General features: G+C 49.2%; 2 protein-coding genes and 2 non-coding genes across 8 annotated transcripts; all 4 read left to right on the forward strand.

Moving 5' to 3' along the window:
• The first annotated feature begins 6567 nt into the window (after positions 1 to 6567).
• Positions 6568 to 12273, forward strand: LOC119348887 (cyclic nucleotide-gated ion channel 4-like). The gene is made up of 4 exons (XM_037616886.1): positions 6568 to 7394; positions 10344 to 10559; positions 10654 to 11412; positions 11501 to 12273. Exons 1-4 carry the CDS (start codon positions 6783 to 6785, stop codon positions 12017 to 12019), a joined length of 2106 nt encoding a protein of 701 aa, XP_037472783.1. The 5' UTR covers positions 6568 to 6782; the 3' UTR covers positions 12020 to 12273.
• A 73-nt stretch (positions 12274 to 12346) lies between these two features.
• On the forward strand, positions 12347 to 12418 carry TRNAD-GUC. The gene has a single exon. It is a non-coding gene; the product is annotated as a tRNA-Asp (tRNA).
• A 3559-nt stretch (positions 12419 to 15977) lies between these two features.
• Positions 15978 to 19801, forward strand: LOC119348888 (probable 1-acyl-sn-glycerol-3-phosphate acyltransferase 5). 5 transcript variants are annotated; one of them, XM_037616892.1, is made up of 4 exons: positions 15978 to 16107; positions 17520 to 18228; positions 18538 to 18668; positions 19133 to 19801. In XM_037616892.1, exons 2-4 carry the CDS (start codon positions 17597 to 17599, stop codon positions 19570 to 19572), a joined length of 1203 nt encoding a protein of 400 aa, XP_037472789.1. In that variant the 5' UTR covers positions 15978 to 16107; positions 17520 to 17596; the 3' UTR covers positions 19573 to 19801. The 5 variants fall into 5 exon arrangements, with proteins under 5 accessions (XP_037472789.1, XP_037472788.1, XP_037472784.1 ...); XM_037616891.1 differs by lacking the exon at positions 15978 to 16107 and adding an exon at positions 16116 to 16200; XM_037616887.1 differs by lacking the exon at positions 15978 to 16107 and adding an exon at positions 16120 to 16528 and having other exon boundaries at positions 17499 to 18228.
• A 786-nt stretch (positions 19802 to 20587) lies between these two features.
• TRNAD-GUC lies at positions 20588 to 20659 on the forward strand. The gene has a single exon. It is a non-coding gene; the product is annotated as a tRNA-Asp (tRNA).
• The last annotated feature ends 1104 nt before the right edge of the window (positions 20660 to 21763 follow it).

Raw genomic sequence — 21763 nt, forward strand, 5'->3', positions numbered from 1 at the left:
GACACTAATCTAGATGACTCTGAGTAGTAGACCGGATTCGTATAGTAGAACAGTTATATGGAAATAGCTCCAAATAGCGCGTGGAAGCTGCATCTACAAGATGGCATAGAGATTTGTAAAGCACACACGAATCTGAAAGGTTCAGACCCGTTGACTAATAACCTCTCTCACAAGCGAGATATGATCAAACCCCATGGGTGTTGGATTCATTACAATCGCATGTTGATGTGAACTAGATTATTGACTCTAGTGCAAGTGGGAGACTGTTGGAAATATTCCCTAGAGGCAATAATAAATTGGTTATTATTATATTTCCTTGTTCATGATAATTGTCTATTGTTCATGCTAAAATTGTATTAACTGGAAACCGTAATACATGTGTGAATACATAGACCACAACATGTCCCTAGTGAGCCTCTAGTTGACTAGATCGTTGATCAATAGATGGTTATGGTTTTCTGACCATGGACATTGGATGTCATTGATAACGGGATCACATCATTAGGAGAATGATGTGATGGACAAGACCCAATCCTAAGCATAGCACAAGATCGTATAGTTCATTTGCTAAGAGCTTTTCTAGTGTCAAGTATCATTTCCTTAGACCATGAGATTGTGCAACTCCTGGATACCGTAGGAATGCTTTGAGTGTACCAAACGTCACAATGTAACTGGGTGGCTATAAAGGTGCACTACAGGTATCTCCGAAAGTGTCTGTTGGGTTGGCACGAATAGAGACTGGGATTTGTCACTCCGTATGACGGAGAGGTATCTCTGGGCCCACTCGGTAATGCATCATCATAATGAGCTCAATGTGACTAAGTAGTTAGTCGCAGGATCATGCATTACGGAACGAGTAAAGTGACTTGCCGGTAACGAGATTGAACGAGGTATTGGGATACCGACGATCGAATATCGGGAAAGTAATGTACCGATTGACAAAGGGAATTGCATACGGGATTGCTTGAATCCTTGACACCGTGGTTCATCCGATGAGATCATCGTGGAACATGTGGGAGCCAACATGGGTATCCAGATCCCACTGTTGGTTATTGGCCACAGAGCTGTCTCGGTCATGTCTGCATGATTCCCGAACCCGTAGGGTCTACACACTTAAGGTTCGATGACGCTAGGGTTATAAAGAAAGTTTGTATGTGGTTACCAAATGTTGTTCGGAGTCCCGGATGAGATCCCGGACGTCACGAGGAATTCCGGAATGGTCCAGAGGTAAAGATTTATATATGGGATGTCCAGTTTCAGTCACCGGAATAGTTTTGGGGGTTATCGGTATTGTACCGGGACCATCGAAAGGTGTCCGGAGGTCCACCGGATGGGGCCACCTGCCCCGGGGGACTTGATGGGCTGAATATGGGAGGGAACCAGCCCCTCGTGGGCTGGTGCGCCCCTCCCCAAGGGCCCAAGGCGCCTAGGGTTGGAAACCCTAGGGGAGGGGGCGCCTCCACCTTGCTTAGGGGGCAAGTCTCCTCCTCCTGGCCGCCGCCCCTCCCCTCTAGATGGGATCTGGAGGGGGCCGGCTCCCTCTCCCCTTCCCCTATATATAATGGGGGTGTTGGGGCTGCCAAACACAAGAGTTTCCCTCTCTCCTGGCGCAGCCCTACCCCTCTCCCTCCTCGTCTCTCACAGTGCTTGGCGAAGCCCTGCTGGAGTGCCATGCTCCTCCATCACCACCACGCCGTTGTGCTGCTGCTGGACGGAGTCTTCCCCAACCTCTCCCTCTCTCCTTGCTGGATCAAGGCACGGGAGACGTCACCGGGCTGCACGTGTGTTGAACACGGAGGCACCATTGTTCGGTGCTTAGATCGGATTCGGCCGCGATCTGAATCACTTCGTGAACGACTCCACCGACCGCGTTCTTGCAACGCTTCCGCATCGCGATCTTTAAGGGTATGAAGATACACTCCCCTCTCTCTTGTTGCTAGAATCTCCATAGATTGATCTTGGTGATGCGTAGAAAATTTTGAATTTCTGCTACGTTCCCCAACACTGCTGAGATTCTTCCACCACCACCGCCACCACGTCATTGTGCTGCCGGAGGACTCAAACTACTACTTCACCATCGCTCGCTGGATCCAGGAGGTGAAGGCGTCATCAAGCCGTACGTGTGAAGAACATGGAGGTGTCGTCCGTTCGGCACTTGGATCGGAGTTCGCAGGGCGGATCGTGATTGGATCGCGAAGACGTTCGACTACATTAACCGCGTTTCTTAACGCTTCCGCTTAGCGATCTACAAGGGTATGTAGATGCAATCTCTCCTCTCGTAGATGTTCATCTCCTAGATTGATCTTGGTGAGCGTAGGAAATTTTTTGTATCCCATGCAACGTTCCCAACAGTCATGTCATCTACAGACAACCTCTTAGGAAACATGTACAATAATAAGTTTTAAATATGTACTAGTTTATCAATAGTTGGCCCACATTACATCCTCACAAAGCATCTTGAGTCTCATGTTGCAGTTGGCTACTAACCAAGAGTCTGCTTCTATTCTCTCTCCTTCAACTAAATAAATATATATTATTCTATTCATTATAACCTGCTTATGTCACCTTATTATATTTGCTCTAATGTTGTGTTAGCCTCTCTCCGCCACACGGCCGGCCGCTGGCGTAAGTGAGCATGTGGTGCGCAATGGCGATGGGAGAGAGGTCGATGGTGATTCCTAAAAAGATAGAGCTCGCGCGATGCCTATTGTTTTTTGGGAAAAGCCTATTGGCACTTTATTCCAAGACTGAGGTAGTTACATCTTTGCGATAAAAGAAAATCGGTCCACGAAATGAACAACTGCGAATCATAGGCATGTCTCGCCAAGTGATGTGGCAAACTGTTTGCTTCCCTAGGGCAATTCGCACGAGAGGGAAAACAGCCAACGAGTAGCGGATAGATTGGCTGGCGCGCGGCCGGTCTCGCTTCATCGTATGACTGCATGGTGGGGTCTCCAGTAGATCCGACGGTTCGCTCGCGCGTTGAAAAGACGTCACCTCCAATGTTTCAGATTTATGCATGGCTCTGCTTGTCTTCATCCATATTCCACTTAAATTCCTGCAGAAAAGATCGTTTTCGCAGCAGATCTCGTATTATTACTCGATATTATTCCACCAGACAAATGGCTCTGTCAGTGTAAATAGCTCACAACGTTGCACATATCTCTCGTTATTATTGCTAGATAGACACGTATCTAACTATGATGTGGATGGAGAGGAGCGTATTCCTACCTACTCCTATGTGTCAAAAACGCTCTTATATTATGGGACGAAAGGAGTAACTGTGACAAAGTGATGATCAAATGACCAAGTAGCTAGATCAACGCGACAATTATTTTCTGACGAGACGGAGCGTTTTATTCCGTGGGAAGAATAGACATGAGTGCGATGGATACGCGGGGATATATACATACGCCGGGACCAAACATGAGTACATGACGAGCCTGGTCAATCCCGGCCTCGGAGCGAACCAATATGTGGTTGGATGGTTAGAGGGATTTTGGTATCCCCAGCCCATCAGGGTTTAAATCCTGATGCTCGCATTTATTCTTGAATTTATTTCAGAATTTTCGGCAATGCGCATTCAGTGGGAGGAGACGTTTCCGTCGACGACTAGGCGCCTACGGTGACTTCGTAAATCTCAAGATGATATGCCGACTCAGTCTTTCGAAGATGTTCATAGGGATAAGGTGTGCATGTGTGCGTTCATAGGGATAAGTGTATGCGTGTGTATATAAGCGCTTGTGTCAGTACTGATGTTAAAAAAAATCCCGGCCTTGGACTTGTTTACCACGACGACCAAATTAACACGGACGCCGTACATTAACAGTACGTACGGTATGAGTTGGATGTCGATCGCGACGTCGGCTTCGGAGTGGCGGCGTATGATGCCGTGAAGCATTTTTGTCCGAGCAAGCTGAAGCCGCGCAAATGCGACGGGCCGACGCCAGTGACAGAATGACTGATGATTGTAATTGTTTCTTTTTATTCTCCCACATGTAAATCGAGTTAATATATTCTCTTTTTTTATGAGAAAAATCGAGTTAATAGCTGTGCGGAGCCTTTGAGTTCTGGTTTAAAAAAAAAGTAAACTTGCATCTCTGTCTCAGGTGGCACATCAAGGCATGTGAAATCTCCAAGTTAAGGCCCAACTGCCAAAATGTTCTATATTTTCTTTGCGAAAAAAGTTCTATATTAAGGGACAAAGGTACTACTCCTTCCGTCCCAAAATAAGTGTCTCAATTTTATATCAATTTTAGTGTAGTATAAAGTTGTATTAAACTTGAGACGTTTATTTTGAAACGAAGGGAGTATATGTACAAACATGTCGTCCCAGACATGAAAATGGTTTGTGCCTGCACCCAAATACAAGGCCATTTGACAGAAAATTGTTTCTTATTACTTCCATTAAAACAATGAATGGATCATGGATGCATGGACGCATGTATGCGAGACGCTTGACCATGCTGAGAATAACAAATCCGATATTGCTTCTAGTAGCATTCATCTCCTCTCGATATAATGCAGGTAGGATCTGTTATTAAACCAAACAAATCCAAGTGTCACTATCTTTGCAACTGCTAGATTACCTTGCCACCTAAACTAATTTAGTGCCAAGATATGATTGTTTCAAATTGGCTAACCAAAGTACATCAGGTCAAAGAAACCTGAACAACTATGACGATTGATAAAATTAAAAGTTACATCAAGGTCATAGGGTCTCGCTCCGTGCTCCGCATCTCGACATTCGCCTGTAATTCGGGTGGAGAAACTGCGAAAGAGTAATCCTTCATAAACTAGACTAATCCCTCCACCACAATAGATGTCTAAAACCTGATGCGAAATGGAAAACATGTTACATGAAGCACTATACGTACTGATCCTGTAACTTTGTCTCTTTCTTTTTGGATTTTTTTAACTATGATGTTTTTTATAGCAAATTTGAAAACTATAACCTAATGCATAAAAATCAAAACTATGCCCCCGTCGGCCTCCTGTTGGCCGAAGATGAGCTTTTCGGCCAACTCTTGGTCGAAGAAGGGTCTTCGGTCTAGATTTGGCCGAAGAGAGGTGGATCGGGGCCGGAGAGCTCATTTCGGCTTTGTTTAGGCTGAAAGAGCACTCTTTGGTAATTTGTAGGCCAAGAATGGTCTGGGACCCACCTCTTCGCGTAAACGATGGGCTGAAGTTGCATGGGAAGAGAGCTTCCATGCAACTTCGGCCCATCGTTTACGCGAAGAGGTGGGTCCCAGATCACTCTTCGGACTACAGATGACCAAAGAGTGCTCTTCGGCCTAAACGAAGCCGAAATGAACTCTTCGGCTCTGGTCCACCTCTCTTCGACCAAAACTAGACCGAAGACCCTTCCTCGGCCAAGAGTTGGCCGAAAAGCTCATCTTCGGCCACCAAGAAGCCACGGGGGCACAATTTTAATTTTTATGCATTCAGCCGTATAGTCAACATAATTTCATCACTGGACCGGTCGCTCAACACCTACCAGATGGGGCCCTCTAATTGACTAATATCAATCATTTGAACAGATTGTACGATTTCGCAATGCAAAAAGATTGCACATACGTACATTCCGATTTCGCAAAAAATATATGAAAAACAGCACAACCACCGTATATAGCAATTGAATGCTCCTGGCTACCCGCATCAGCATCACTACATTCATACTAGCTCAATAATTGGTTAATCGTAAATGTTGGAATGGCAATCGGAGAGCCGGACAGATAGGCCGATCGCTCGCTCTTGCATTCCAAGCTCCGAGCGGTGCCTAAGTACGTAGCTACTCGTTGTAGCTTGAAAAACGTTTTTATAATATGAGATGGAGGGAGTAGGTTGGATGCATGATTCGAGCGACGAAAAAACATCTGACGAGTAGCCGACAGAGTGGCTGGCGGCCGGGCTTGCTCCATGATCCCATGCCCGCGGTGGAGCACTCTCCGCCGCGAGGTAGATCATATCCGACGGTGGAAAACTCCCCTGATGAGAGCAGGGGAGGAGTGTAAATATCTAGTAATCATCGAATGATCGAGGCGACAATCCCTGACGAGACGGAGCATATTTATTGACGGAGATCCAGAATAGACACGATGGAGTGTGATGGATTCATGGATATCGCCTTGCTAGGGTGGCCACTGGCCGGGCGGGCGCCGGGACCGACCTTGTTGAGTCTTGGCCTGCACACCTCGCATGCACGCTGTCTCGCCTTCCGTCGTCGGCTCCGCGTTCATTCATTTCTTGGACAGCGCCACCGATCGACGCCAACACAATCACGCAAGTCCCGGCCGGATGGAATCATTGTACTGTACGTTGGTGCAACCATTTTATTCCACACACTTCCGGTTCGACATCACAAATAAACCCTTCAGGTTTCCAAGAGCTCGTACTACACAATGCATATCACATACAATTATTTTAGGAATTATCACACACAGCATTTGATTAAAACGGGTGCTCAGACTAAGCTCATACTTATATACGACTCGCGCGATCGTGTTGACGCTGATACCATTTTCTAAGTACTTGGACGGGGGAGGTTAGCGTGGTCATTTCAGTTCGGCACAGTGCTGTGGTTGCACGCACCAGTAGCGTGGTCATATATATATCTACGTACAGAATACTGATCAATGCGCGAGCTACCTAGCTAGCTGTGCCCTGTATATGTAAGCTCATCAATCCACCTCACACGATCCCGCGAGCTGATGTGCTCTGCCGCGCATTCCATCCACGGCCTCGCCGGCGCCGAAGTATCTACCTAGCTGCGCAGCGCCGCCATGTCGGGCGAGCTCTCCACGCGCTCGTCGCCCTCGTTCGCCGCCTCGCCATCCGGCGCCGACGACGCGCGGTCAGCAGGAGAGTCGACGCCGCTCCGGGTCGAGGCCGAGGGCAGCAGGTCCGGCGGCGGCGGCACGGGCGTGAAGCTCCGGCGGCGGTGGCAGCGGCGGCGGCAGCAGCTGGGGCTGGGGCAGTGGCGCGTCGGGGACACGTGGGCGCTGGACCCGCGCGCGAGGTGGGTCCGGGAGTGGAACCGCGCCTACCTGCTGGCCTGCGCGGCGGGGCTCATGGTGGACCCGCTCTTCCTGTACGCCGTGTCGGTGAGCGGCCCGCTGATGTGCGTCTTCCTCGACGGCTGGCTCGCCGCCGCGGTCACCGCGCTCCGCTGCATGGTGGACGCCCTGCACGCGTGGAACTTCGTCACGCAGCTCCGCGTCGCGCGCGCCGCGGCCACGGCGGTTGCGCGGGGCCAGCGCGGGATCGCGGACGAGGAGCAGGCCGCGGTGGACCGGGCCGAGGACGACGCCGCGGCCGCGCGAAACCTGCCGGCGTACGCCAGGTCCAGGAGAGGGATGGCGCTCGACTTCTTCGTCATCCTCCCCGTGATGCAGGTGCGTGCCCCTTCCGTTTCCTCCCCGAGCCATCTCTACGATGAACTTCAGCTGGATTTCTTGAAAAGCCGCTGCATGAAATGATCAAAGATACTACAAATATTGACGCAATGGAATTTATATTACACGGCTGCACCTCCCATTTTTCTGTTCTTCGTTTGATTTCTGCAAGGACCACACTTCACTTTGTTTTAGTTATCTATTAATGCTGCTTACATTGACTCTAGTTTTATTGTGTGTGCAAAAACATGTGATGCATAATGAAACACGCAGCTGGAAATCCAGTTAAATCCAGTTAACCACGGTCACTGTTCAAGAATTCATCTGATTAATCAGTTAACGGGTCAATTAAGCGCTACTCGTAGGGTGGCTGAATTGAATAACACTTTTCATTGTGTTAATTTGTGAGGCTGATTAATTGGCCTGTCGTTGCTGGTCCATTAAATTGTGGGCAAACAAAGCCCAAAGTTTTGACCCATAACCCCTTCCATCCCCATCTCGCTCCTCAATAGCTATGGTTCAACCAAACAATACTATATTTTCGTATATTACATAGCTGAGAGTATGGTACTCCCTCCGTCACGGTTTAGAAGGTGTGCTTGAAAATTCTCTGGGACCTAGGTGATTATCTATTGGTTGTGAGATGGGCTAAAAAATAGCATTCACATTACGCATGCATATAGAAATAGTATATCGGAGTACTAATTAGCTACTAAAATAAATGCAATGCGCCTTAAGCCTTGTCTATTGTGAAAACGCACACAAATTTAACTGTGCCTTCTAAACTGTGACGGAGGTAGTACAATACATAGAAAACTAGATATGTGTTGGCAAGGTCCTATTTAATGTACCGATTAATGGTGGACTGATTAATCCAGTTAATAGGCTGATTCACCGAATAATCGTTACTCGCAAGTCGACCGAGCAACTACCAGTTACCGATTTCCCGAATAATGGCCACAGTCGAGTATACACTATTTATATCAGTAAAAAAAAACTTGGACAACATTTTCCTTCACAAAACAAATGATCTGCAAACTACTGTACCGTGCATTGACACGCCACCTTATCTCACACCTCAGCATGCACAGAAGGGGAATATTCGCACATAAACTGGAAAGTTTTTCAACATGTGATGAAGTGCGGTCCCTGTCAGCTGATCGGCTCGTAACACGCATGCGTCCAAGCGGTCTGCACAGGGCCACGGCTTGGAGCTTCCGTGGCTGCATCGTCGCCTTGTTCGCCGACCGTACGTACGTATGTGCACGTAGCATCGCATTATATCTGCCAGAACCTGCATGGCATGCGTTGGGCCCTGTACCAGCTCATGTCCTGTGTTCCAATCGATCGCCATCCCCATGCCCATGCTCAGCGTTAGCATACTACGAACGTATAGGGCATTAGGGGTATATATAACAGACCAAACAGAGGCACGCACGTACATAGGGCATGGGTGCCGTCTGTTTTCGCTTGCCCAAATTCCGGCGCCGTCCTCCATGTCTCCCCTCCGCCGTAGATCAGGTAGTTTTAGGTTTTAGGACCCTAGTAGGTTAGGTTTTAGATCGTTTGATGTCTTGACTACGATGACGATGACGACTGCACTGAATAAAGAAGCTTCAAATCCTTTCCCGACAACATGACCAACTCTATGGTTGGCGATGGATATGGGAAGTAACTTGTTCAAGCGAGATGTCGCGGCGGCGATGGCGGCATCCCTGTGGCAGACTTGTGTCCTTGCTTTCCGCCGTTGCAACAACATCTGCTCCAATGCCGGCGTGGAGTTTGGGAGATAGTCGATGAGCGGCTGCAGATAGTGGTCCATATCAACGGCATCTGGAAGACGGACCATGTGTTGGGTTCGTAGTTGGTGGCTGATAGGTATGGTTTTCTCTTTCGGTGTCTTAGTCGTGTGGAGATGCCAAATCTGAAGTTTGATGGTGTGTTCGGGGTGCTGCTTCGGCCAGATTCTTTCAATAGCAATGGCTTCATATTTTGGTAAGCTACTTTAAAGGCACGTAAAGTTATATGCGAAGCCACATCGAGCTTGGATGAAGAGGTGATTCGTCGCATTATTTTTTATGATTGCTACGGGGACGCCGGAGGCAGGTGCCATGCGTTGAAGCCATACTCAGGGGATGCGTCTGTTTGATTGTGATTTGTTTTCTTGGTCGATGGTCCTTTACAAAGCCTATGGTTTTGATCTGCCCAAATTTGTCAAGTCCGTGTTTACATGGCTTACATTTTAATCTTTTGTTATATAGGAATGAGACACGTATTATCTAGGAAAAAAAATCCAAGCCACACGCGCGTAATATTCCCTTATAATCAGTTCTGGAAATCGCCAAAGAAAATGCTTACCGTCCTGCAGAATGCCAGTATGTAGGTTGCGTTGCGTGCATGCTATCCGAACAATGTTCAGCCGTAGGTTGGCACGTACCGATCAATGTATTAACCCCATCGGTTCGAGTATATCGATCCCCATGCCAATCTTAGAAACATAGTAATACTCGCACGCGTGGCGCATTTTGCATTACAGACGCCCAACTTCGTATAGTCACTTTCACCAGCCAAACACACTACACTACAGTCGTTTGCACGTGCTAATCTTGTTTTTATTTTTTGCAAATAAATTTGTTTGTTGTTACGTATTGTCGCGAAAAGAAAATAAAATCGGATCGCGTCCTGTCGTCTAGTCTAGTTTTTTTCGGCTGCTGTAGCGAGATGGACGATGCATTTTTTTCGAAAAGGAGTTTTACCCCAGGCTCTGCATCAGAAAGATGTATACGGCTCATATTAGTAGTAAAAATATCCAGCAACAAGTCTTCAAATCTCGAAGTATGAAATAAATAAACGCTCATAAGAGCCAAACAGAAAGCCACAACTTTATATTCGAAAAAAAAGAGGAGGCATGATCAATGCTTCGCGCGCGTAACTGGGTTTCATTTGCAGATGGTGGTTTGGGTGGCGGCGCCGGCGATGATCCGTGCGGGGTCGACGACGGCGGTGATGACGGTGCTGCTGGTGGCGTTCCTGCTGGAGTACCTGCCTAAGATCTACCACTCCGTCTCCTTCCTCCGGCGGACGCAGGACAAGTCCGGCCACATCTTCGGCACCATCTGGTGGGGCATCGTGCTTAACCTCATGGCCTACTTCGTCGCCGCCCACGTCAGTCACCCTCAACCTCTCCCTCGCCATGCCCATCCGCATGCACGGATGATCGATCAAGTTACTAACGTGCATTGCGTTTACGTACGTGCAGGCGGTGGGCGCGTGCTGGTACCTGCTCGGGGTGCAGAGGGCCACCAAGTGCCTCAAGGAGCAGTGCTCCATCTCCGGGCCGCCGGGGTGCGCGTCGGGGCCGCTGGCGTGCCCCAGCCCTCTCTACTACGGCGGCGCCGGCGCCGCGGCGTCCGTCGCCGGCGACAGGCTCGCGTGGGCCACAGACGCCACGGCCAGGAGCATGTGCCTCGTGAGCGGTGACAAGTACCAGTTCGGGGCGTACAAGTGGACGGTGATGCTGGTGGCCAACACGAGCCGGCTGGAGAAGATGCTGCTCCCCATATTCTGGGGCCTCATGACGCTGAGCACGTTCGGCAACCTGGAGAGCACGACGGAGTGGCTGGAGATCGTGTTCAACATCGTGACCATCACGGGCGGGCTCATCCTGGTCACCATGCTCATCGGCAACATCAAGGCGTTCCTGAACGCGACCACGTCCAAGAAGCAGGCGATGCACACGCGGCTGCGGAGCCTCGAGTGGTGGATGAAGCGCAAGGAGCTGCCGCAGAGCTACCGGCACCGGGTGCGGCAGTTCGAACGGCAGCGGTGGGCGGCCACCCGCGGCGTGGACGAGTGCCAGATCGTGCGCGACCTCCCCGAGGCCCTCCGCCGCGACATCAAGTACCACCTCTGCCTCGACCTCGTCCGCCAGGTGCCGCTCTTCCAGCACATGGACGACCTCGTCCTCGAGAACATGTGCGACCGCGTCCGCTCCCTCATCTACCCCAAGGGCGAGACCGTAAGTGGTTCATCAGAGCTCTGACAAATGGATCAATGGCTGCGATCGTGTTGTTGTTAATTTGTGGTGTCTGGATGCATGCATGCAGATCGTGCGGGAGGGTGACCCGGTGCAGCGGATGGTGTTCATCGTGCGGGGGCACCTGGAGTGCAGGCAGGAGCTGCGGAACGGGGCGACGAGCTGCTGCATGCTGGGGCCGGGCAACTTCACGGGCGACGAGCTGCTGTCGTGGTGCCTGCGGCGGCCGTTCGTGGGGCGGCTACCGGCGTCGTCGGCGACGCTGGTGACGCTGGAGAGCACGGAGGTGTTCGGGCTGGAGGCGGCGGACGTCAAGTACGTGACGCAGCACTTCCGCTACACCTTCACCAACGAGCGGGTGCGGCGGAGCGCGCGCTACTACTCGCCCGGGTGGCGCACCTGGGCCGCCGTCGCCGTGCAGCTGGCGTGGCGCCGCTACAAGCACCGCAAGACGCTCGAGTCGCTGTCCTTCATCCGCCCGCGCCGCCCGCTGTCCCGCTGCTCCTCGCTCGGCGAGGAGAAGCTCCGGCTCTACACCGCCATCCTCGCCTCGCCCAAGCCCAACCAGGACGACGACTTCTCCTTCTAGCTCTACCATGCATGCATGCATGCCCGCCGACCGCCGTCATGAGTCAGAGCAGAGGTTGGTTCTAGCACAGGACACGGATGCTCTGCCTGCTGGCTGCTGCTACTGAACTGGCTTTGTTTGTACAGAGAAGAGGACAAACAAGTGAGCTCAGCTACGAGTCAGGAATGAACGAAAAGCGGTTGAGATTGTGTGTGTTTGCAGAATATGGCGATATGAACTGTGAAACTTACCGTACATACGTAGTACTTCTCTTATACTCCAGTTTGCAGTGAAACAAATAGCCTTCAGTCGTAACAACAAGTCTGCAGTGAAGGTTGGTACGTCAAAGTCGTTGTAGTATAGTGGTAACTATTCCCGCCTGTCACGCGGGTGACCCGGGTTCGATCCCCGGCAACGGCGCTTTTTTTTGGTTTTCCCATTTCGTGCAATTTTAGAATTCCCGCTTTGTTTCTTTCTTTTTTTGAAATCAAAATATGCGCTTTTTTATTCTTTCCAATTTCGTGCAGTTTTAAATTTCTCCCAATTGTTTCTTTCTTTTCTTGAAAGCAAAAATATGCGTTTCTTTCCAATTGCTTTCCAACAAGCGTTTCTTTCCTCTCTTTTTTTGAGAACGTGTTTCTTTCCTATTTTGAAACGAACGCGAACACAAAAAAATTCGATTGTACTGCTTGGAGCCGGCTTCGGAATGCACGGAGTCGATAAAAGGTGGGGCAACATGGCCGGGTTCGAAGCCAACACATTCTATTCTCATCTTGCTCCGGCGAGAACAAACTCCACCTCCACCTCCGCCTAGAAGCTCCATTGCGCCGCTGTCAATCGGCCGATCGATAAACCTGGCCATGGTTGACGACGGCGCCGATCGATCGATGGACAAGATGGCTTCGTTGACGATGAACCAGCCCGACGACTCCACCAACACGACTGTCCGGCCTCAAGGCTGCGTTCTCGCGCTCCCATCGCCCTCGGCTTTGGCGGGAGACAAGGAAGAAGAAGAGCCAGTTCTTGGTGGCGGAGATCAGGCCGACGACAACGAGGAGGACGAGGTGTCGTACGACAACGATGACAACTATGACGAGGAGGAGAGCGACGGCGAGGTCGAGGTGCCAATCAAGATCGACTCACGCGTAGCGGCCGCAGCGAGCGGTGTCAAGGGCGGACCGCCGCTACTGCGGGGGCAGTACGTGCCCGAAGGCCGGTTCCTTGGGCCGGTACTGTAGTCCGCCTCCTCGGGGAACACAGCCGGCTTCTTGGGTTTCGCCGTCGTGGTGTCGCCGCCGGCTGATCGCCCGACCGCCAGCCAAGAACAAGGAGGAGGCAAGGACAAGGAGATCTTGGTGCTTTACCGCTACACCGAGTTTGAGGCGGCGCCCGACGGCGTGGAGGTGTCCAAGAAAACGATGCTGCACTATCTCCGTTTCGTCGTCCCGCCGGCCGGTGACGTGGCGGGCTCGCTCCAGTGGGCTGGGTCGTTGTTGGCGCCGCTGATATACCCCGCCCGCCACAGCAGCAAGCTCCAGGAACTCTGGTCCGAGCTGGTCACGAACATGGAAGTGGCCATTCCGTCGGGGACCACACGCCTCAAGTTGATCGTTGATGTCGGCATCCTCCGGCTCGAGAACTACATCCAGTGGCGCATTGATGCGGTGATGGACGCGCTGCAAGGCATGATAGCGGAGCCATGGCCCGGGTACCACGTCGGCATGGAGCTGCGCCTGCCAGAGCCGGTGCATGTGCAGTGCGCGGATGAAGATGAAGTCGCCGACGACGACTGCGAGCGGCCGACGAAGTGGAGGAGGATCGTCATGGAGGAGGGCGCTGGGCAGGAGTGCCCCGTCTGCTTCGAGCCGCTGGAGAGCGACGCCGCCGCGTGGCCGGGGTGCTCCTTGCCCCACATCTTCCATGGCGCGTGCCTCGGGGAGACGCTCAAGGAGAGCGAGAAGTGCCCCATCTGCAGGCGCAGGCTGTCGGCTCAGGATGAAGAAGTTAGGGCTGAAGCCTAAAGCATTCTTCCGTAGCGATGATGCGTGAGAGCATTGCAGTACACACAAGTAAAGGAAGTAGTTCTCGACGAATATATCTTACTCCCTCCGTTTAAAGGCTGCCCCCGTCACCCGACTTTACAACGCACTACCTCAGTTTCAAAATACTTGAAGTTTTTAGTTTGTCCTAAGTCAAACTTGTTCATGGCTGACCAAATATGTAGGAAAACATGTTAACAGCACCCAATTTGTCTCATCAGATTATTTGTGGAAAAAAATTGGCCATCATTCATGGCTAGCTATGTTGAAATCAAGATGAAGTTATATTGTCCGCGAGCTTACGAAAAGTGCATTGATGAACCCGGGTACATATGAACCCACTTTGAAAAACACATTTTGAAATGTCAAAAAATTCTGAAAAAAATGTGCGCGGACATCTCCATATTTTATATGTGTGCAGAAAGTTTCACAGAAAAACAACTTTTTTTAGCCTGTGGAAAAAAGACAAAATTTTGTGCCGTAAAACGCTATTTAGAAGCAGTAAATTTTGTCTTTTTTATTGGGACAAAACAAAAATATTTTTTTACACAAAACTTTATGTAATGGGGTGTATCATATACTAGTATCATGCATATAATACTAGTGTGTGATACTCCCTCCGTTTTTATTTACTCTGCATATTAGAGTTGACTAAAGTCAAAGTTCGTAAAGTTTGACCAAGTTTGTAGAAAACAATATAGACATTTATCATAATAAATCTATACAATGTGAAATTACATTAAATAATAAATCTAATGTTGTTGATTTGTTATTGTATATCTTAATATTTTTGTTTATAAACTTGTTTAAAGTTTGTAAAGCTTGACTTTGACCAAAGATAATATGCGAACTAAATAAAAACGGAGGGAGTACTACATACGTAATGCAAAGTATCATAGGTTGGTACTCCCTCCGTCCGGGTTTATTAGGCCTCTCAGCATCACAAACATGTCCCTTTTTATAAGGCCTCGTTTTGAAAAGGTGCATGCATGCAACCATTTCATTGGTTGCATTGGAAGTCATTATTGTTGATGCCATGGCTGGGAAATTAATACACTTCATGCGTGTTTTTTCATTGGCTGCATGCATGTGAGCGAGTGCATTGGGAGTGAAATGGAAGAATTAATGTGCGCAAATTACTATATGTCTTGGTCTAGGAGAAGTTGTCTTTAGGCCTAATAAACCCGGACGGAGGGAGTATCATAGAGTACCACATTTATTGCCATGCATGACAGAAAGTAGCACATCATTTAATATAATACGGTATAATATGATACTCAAGCATCTTTTTCTTCACTTAATTCTATGCCATCTCATCAAAATTGCTTAGTTGGCATGCATGATACTCCCTCCGTCCGAAAATACTTGTCATCAAAATGAATAAAAGGTGATGTATCTCGAACTAAAATACGTCCAGATACATCCTCTTTTATCCATTTTGATGACAAGTATTTCCGGACGGAGAGAGTACTATCCATGATACTACCATTACGGGCAGCCTTAGGCGCCCAACACACCTGAATGGAGGGAGTACATTTTTGAAAAGCGGGTGGAGATGTCCCCGTGTGCAGATCGTCCACTCTCGCGAGCTTACTTGACAACAAAGGCAAGAGGCTCATCCAACCAACTAAAAAAGGAATTATTACAACACAACACCTGAATTTTTTTGTAAAAGAAAAAGGAAATCCTTCACAAGACACTCCATCTGCGCTGCACGTGCATCAGTTTGGCGAGCGATTCCTTTTCCGGCGGCCCGAGCAGGCGTGGCCTCCGGACGCAAGTCGGCACGCCCCCCGCCATCATCATCCTTCCAGATTCGCACTCACGCACGCATCCCACCTCGCCCATCCACCACCACCTCTGACTACAGTCCACACCCATACCCAATCCGCCCTCCGCCCCCGGAACACTCGCTTTCCTCCACCAGTTTTCCACGCCCGCCCGCCCGCCCGCAGCCAAAACCCCACCAACACGAACGCCCAGTCCAACTCCAAATTCGCCGCCGGCCGCCCGCTGCCCGCTGCGACCGCAACCCTCCCGCCCCGCCGGCCTCCCCTCCCCCCCTCTCCGGTACGTCCCTCCTCCCTCCCCCGCAGATCCGCCCGGATCTCCCCCGCTTCCGCCAAGCACGACCGAGCTTCCTCTGCGCCGATAGTCAGATAGGTGAGGTTCGGCAGCAGCATTTCGTACCGAATTTGTGTCCAGGGGGATTGCCGGGATGTTCGAGCGCGCTCGGGGAAGGATTGGATCCCGGGACGGCCGAGCTCATCGGGCATGCCACGGCCGGCCATCATTGCTGGGTTGCTGCTGGCCTTTACGTGCAGATGCAGTTTTTTAGTGGGTGTGGGTGCGGCTTTGTTGCCACTATTGGGAGTTTGGGATCTGGCCACGGGGACCCAGCACACATTTATCGCTCGTGGAGTTCGGTTTGCTGCCTGCCCCGAGCATTTATCAGCGCCAGGCCGTCCTTGTGCCAGGGGAAGGGCGACAGGTGAGGAAATCTCGGGCGGTGTTCAGGCTGTCTCTGATGCTGCTCCATGCTCGGTCGATTTTCGTTGGAATTTCTCTGTTGGTGATTGCTAGGGCTGTTCCAGTTTATGCTTAGAGTGTGCGCTGGCCTGTGATGCTTCTGCTCTGCAGTTTCGTTAGGGATTCGGTCGTTGCCATGAACGCCCTGCTCAAGATTTGACCCCTGACATGTCTGAGTACCGCCTGTATCAACCTGTCAGTTCAGTCTGTGTGTAAGATTTGTGTACTAACATAGCTTATCATTTGCCATCACAAACAGCTGCATGCAAACCTGCGTTTGGTTTCCTTGCAACTTCTAGACCTGTAGAGACAGGCGGGCAGATGTTTGCCGTGACAGCTCTGTTGTGCAGTTTGGTTAGGGGTTCCATCGTTGCCATGAATGCCCTGTTCAAGGTTTCATGGCTCACATGCTGAAAACCATCCATGTCAACATGTCAGTTAGGCCTGTCTGTAAGATTTATCGTTGTATTTGGATCTTTCAGGATGTATTTGCCCACACAGTTTAAGGACTTCTTCTCATTTGCAATCACCTACAGGGGCATACAGACATGCATTCTGGTTTCCCTGTAGCTTCTGGACTTGTGGATATTGACATTTGTTTAGGGTTGCCAGGTTGTGGTATCACTGTAAACTCCAAATTGGATATGCGGATTTATCTACTTAGAGTTACTGCTAGTTGGAACTATCTTTTTGTGTTAACTTTCTCTTGGATTTAAGGCTTTATAGACTGACATATTTCCCAAGGTTACTGCATAAGGCATGTGTCAGGCCTTTAGTAGTCCCTTATTTTGGCTATCTTTGCTTGGTTTTTATTATACGTTTCCATAGAGCAGCAAAATTATAGGTGCACTTTTTGCATAAATTGTGCAAACCGCTAATTTGTATTAGCAATTTAGCATGCTTATGCCTTGGTCTCAATTAACACTGTGCAGATCTCATTTCTCCCATCGCAGGTGAAAGTCTAGATGGCTCCTTTGGTGCTGGGAATGTGAATTGCAGAAAAGAACAACTGTTTACATTTTGGTACTGCATGATGAACGGTTCAACGGGTTCCCTAGGGGATCATGTGAACGGAAAGCAAGTGCAAAGTGTTGACCCTCCTGGTCTTTCAAGTTTCAACAATGGACCAAGACACCGTCCGTTGAATGCATTGAGACGCTGCCGTGGTGTATTGTGCTTGGTGATTATGCCGGTGACCGCATGCATGATGATGGTTTACCTAGCCCCTGTGACAACCTTCGTTGTACGGTTGTTCAGTGTGCATTACAGCAGAAAGTGGACGTGCTTTCTGTTCGGGATGTGGTTAGCCATGTTTCCCTTTTTGTTTGAGAAGATCAACAGGACAAGGTTTGTTTTCTCTGGTGAAAAGGTGCCCCCCAAAGAGTGTGTCTTGCTGTTTGCTAACCACAGAACTGAGGTAGATTGGATGTACCTGTGGGATCTTGCATTGAGGAAAGGCCGTTTGCAGTCTATCAAGTACATCCTGAAGAAAAGTTTGATGAAGTTGCCTATTTTCAACTGGGCATTTCACATTATTGAGTTTATTCCTGTAGAGCGGAATTGGGAGGTTGACGAACCACTAATCCGAAGAAGGCTTTCTGAACTGAAGTACCCCAAGGATCCCCTTTGGCTCGCAGTTTTTCCAGAAGGCACTGATTATACGTAAGATCTGTTCCCATACTTTTTATTACTAAATGTTTCTATTTACCAGCTGCTTTATTTGGGCACACATTCCGGTCTGCTGAAACTATTGTTGAATGTTCACCTTCCAGCATTCCATCAATCCAATTTTTTGGTTGGACAAATGATCCAGGATCCAGATTTCGCATTCTCTAAAATGAATTTAGATATTGGACGCACTTATTAATTGCTCTTTTACTCGCATAATAGCCTTCTGCATCTTGATTTTCTATTTTCCTGTACTTGTTCCTTTTTTCTCAATGTGGATGCTGATTTGTGCTAATGTCTCAGTGAGAAGAAATGCATCAAAAGTCAAGAGTATGCGGCAGAGCATGGTTTGCCTATTCTGAAAAATGTCCTCCTTCCCAAGATAAAAGGTTTCAATTGCTGCCTGCAAGAGCTGAGGAGTAACTTGGATGCTGGTAACCATCTGTCTCCGCCCGTCATAACTCTCCTTTGGAGTTTATCCCCTCAATTCTTTGTTGTAGCATTTGTAAGGAACTTTCTGAATGCTAGGATCCTGGCAGCCATTTTCTGAGTGTTAGGATTTGTGCATTTATCAGACATTAGCACTTCATGCTGGACTGCTTTGGTCTGTTCAAATTATTATTAGTTAGACCATCCTGTCTTATGAGCTCTGAAACAACATCCCAAGTACATTGAATGCTCCAGGTATCCCAGAAGGTTGACTGTTGTTGATATTGCTAAAATCTCAGTGCAATTGACTTGTACTGGTAGAGCTCAAACATAAGCCTAATGAATTCTTGGCAGTGTGACTTGCTTGAAATACCTACATAATGTAGTTAACTATGAACAGCTTTGCAACATTTACTTTCAGTATTCCTTCTTACAGTCCCACTGACTTGTAGCTTGCTGATCAATGCAGTTTACGACATCACGATCGCATACAAGCATCGGCTCCCAACGTTCATGGACAACGTGTACGGCGTCGACCCTTCCGAGGTCCACATCCACACCAAGATCATCCAGGTCTCTGACATACCGACAGCAGAGGACGAAGTATCCAGCTGGCTGACGGAGAGGTTCAGACTGAAGGACGAGCTCCTGTCTGATTTTTTGACACAAGGCCACTTCCCCAATGAAGGAACCGAAGAAGACCTGTCCACGCTCAAGTGCGTCGCGAATTTTGTTGCGGTGATCGGCATGACGGCCTTCTTCATCTACCTGACCCTGTTCTCGTCCGTGTGGTTCAGGGTGTTCGCGGCGTGCAGCGCCTCTTTCCTCACGTATGCGACCCTGTACTCTGTACACGCGCCCCAGATCGTGTGTTTGCCGGAGGCCGGCGCCCACGCCAAGAAAGCTTGAGCTTGGCGTTGTAAGCCGGAGCTGGAAGCTGTGTATGTGTGTCCGCATGCAGTAGAAACATGTTTACTGCGTATACGCAGCTTGTGGTGTCATTCTTTTGTATGTGTGTATGGTGAGTGGCATCTACAGTTGGGGGTAGAACTTTTAACTCCACTCTTGACTCTTTTTTGGAGCAAAATACGAAGACTGCATTACAAAAGTGGACGGAGCCAAAATCGGTCGCCACGTATCTTTTGTCTATACTTAAAAGCAGCCATATCTTTGCTAAAGAATGTGCCACTCTATTTCAGTTTATATCGGCGAAACTGAAACCGCATTGAACAAAGCTATGCTTGAGGAATTCTTTCAGCTTCGCCGTTGCTAAGCAGACAGCCGAAGCTGTTAACATCAACCAGTGTTTTCTACCAATCCTTGTTTTAGAAGGAGCGAATCAGTTTTGAAAACAAATGGAAATTATCTCCTTTGAAACTGCTAGCTGACTGCCCCTAACTGCCCCTAACTGCAGGTATGATTTCAGCATGTAGAGAGGGCTACTGAGTACTGACGTTCTCCTCTCTGAAAGCCCTCCGGTTTTTGTTTCAGCCAAAAAACGCTCCATCAGTGTTTATCTTTAGCTCGTTCAGAGCTTGGAGGGTGCCATGCGCTCTGTGCTGCTTGTCCTGGCTCCTTTTTGCTTCAAGAAAGCTTGGTAATGATCGCCGGTTTTGTTTCAAAACGGTGTGATGTAAGACATCAGTGCCTCTGGACTTACCTTCCTCTCTGATGCTACTTCTTTCAGGCCCCTCACTGTTGATGAGGCGGCTAGCAGGTCGTGCGTCGGGCCGCATTCGGAGCTGAAGTGTGCTTGCGAGATTGCCTGTTCCTCGTCACAGGTCGCACCAGAATCACCGCACGAAGGGGGAAGAGAGCAATCTGGTCTGGTGGTAGAAGCACAAGAACAGCAAACAGATTGGCTGAATGTCTTGTGGGAAGAAGATCACATCTGAAAAGTAAGACGAATCTTAGCAACAACAAGGTCGTTGTAGTATAGTGGTAAGTATTCCCGCCTGTCACGCGGGTGACCCGGGTTCGATCCCCGGCAACGGCGCATTTTTTTTGTATTTCACTTGTACATGTGGACTAGGGTTTTTGCATCAAGACCTACTAGCATTTCACTTGTACATGTGGGCTAGGGTTTTTGCATCGAGACCTACTAATTATACTTGTGTGTACGTAAAACGTCAATGTCAGCCTAGTTTGCAACATGCATACACCATACACAATCCTGAGTGTTTTTTTTACAGTAACCCTGAGTGTTTTTTTTACAGTAACCCTGAGTGTGTTTGTAGCCCTGACCATCTGATTAAGCAATGTAAATGTTCACAACCTCGAGTAACATCAATAAAATAAAATAAAAATAGAAAAATCTGATTTTTTATAAACTTTGGCAAATGTTCTAGGTGCTTGCAAATTTTTATCACATTTTTTAAAGGCGTGACAAAAAAAAATCGATGCTCCGAAAAATGCTTCTTTTCTAAGTGTTTTGGAGCATTGATTTTGTTTTGTCACGCATGATGAAAAATCCAGAATTTGTCAAAGTTTAATCCAAAAAATCCAGAATTTTTTGAATTTATTTTCATTTTTTCTAATTTTACTGTTCATCCGAGTTCATTTGACGGGAAGCAAAATTTCCAGGTTCGAAGAAATGTGGCTGCGGGACTATCAGTTTGACACGATGGTCACAGAGGCGTGGAGCAACGCAAGTGCGAGAGGAGATGGACCAAGCCCAGCTTCTCACCGCTGGAGCGCCGCCCATCCCCGGCCCTTCCTCCTCTCCTTCCTCGGGTTTACTCCCTCAGGAGGTTTTCTACTCCATCCCCTCCTCGCGCTTGCGGCCTTCCTATGCCGTCATCAGGGATGGCGTTTGGGTCGGGCGACGCGGAGGGCGACGCGGCTGGGTCGGGCGTCGCGAAGGGTGATGCGGCGGGCGCCGCGACGGAGGCGGCCGGCTGGACGGCGGTGCGGCCTGCTGTGGGGCGGCCGCGATGGGGCGTGCTGCCCGAGGGGCGGCCCCTTGCTCCGTCCTTCTCCGGTAGCCGGTTCTGGGCGCTGGAGGGGATCGACTCCGACATCGACGACGACGAGGTATGTTCTCAGGTAAGTGATGGTGGTTTCGGTGGTTCGCCGAGGCCCAGTGCTGGGTGCTCGGTGG

Source organism: Triticum dicoccoides, chromosome 1B (assembly GCF_002162155.2).
Source record: "Triticum dicoccoides isolate Atlit2015 ecotype Zavitan chromosome 1B, WEW_v2.0, whole genome shotgun sequence".
Lineage (NCBI taxonomy): Eukaryota > Viridiplantae > Streptophyta > Magnoliopsida > Poales > Poaceae > Triticum > Triticum dicoccoides.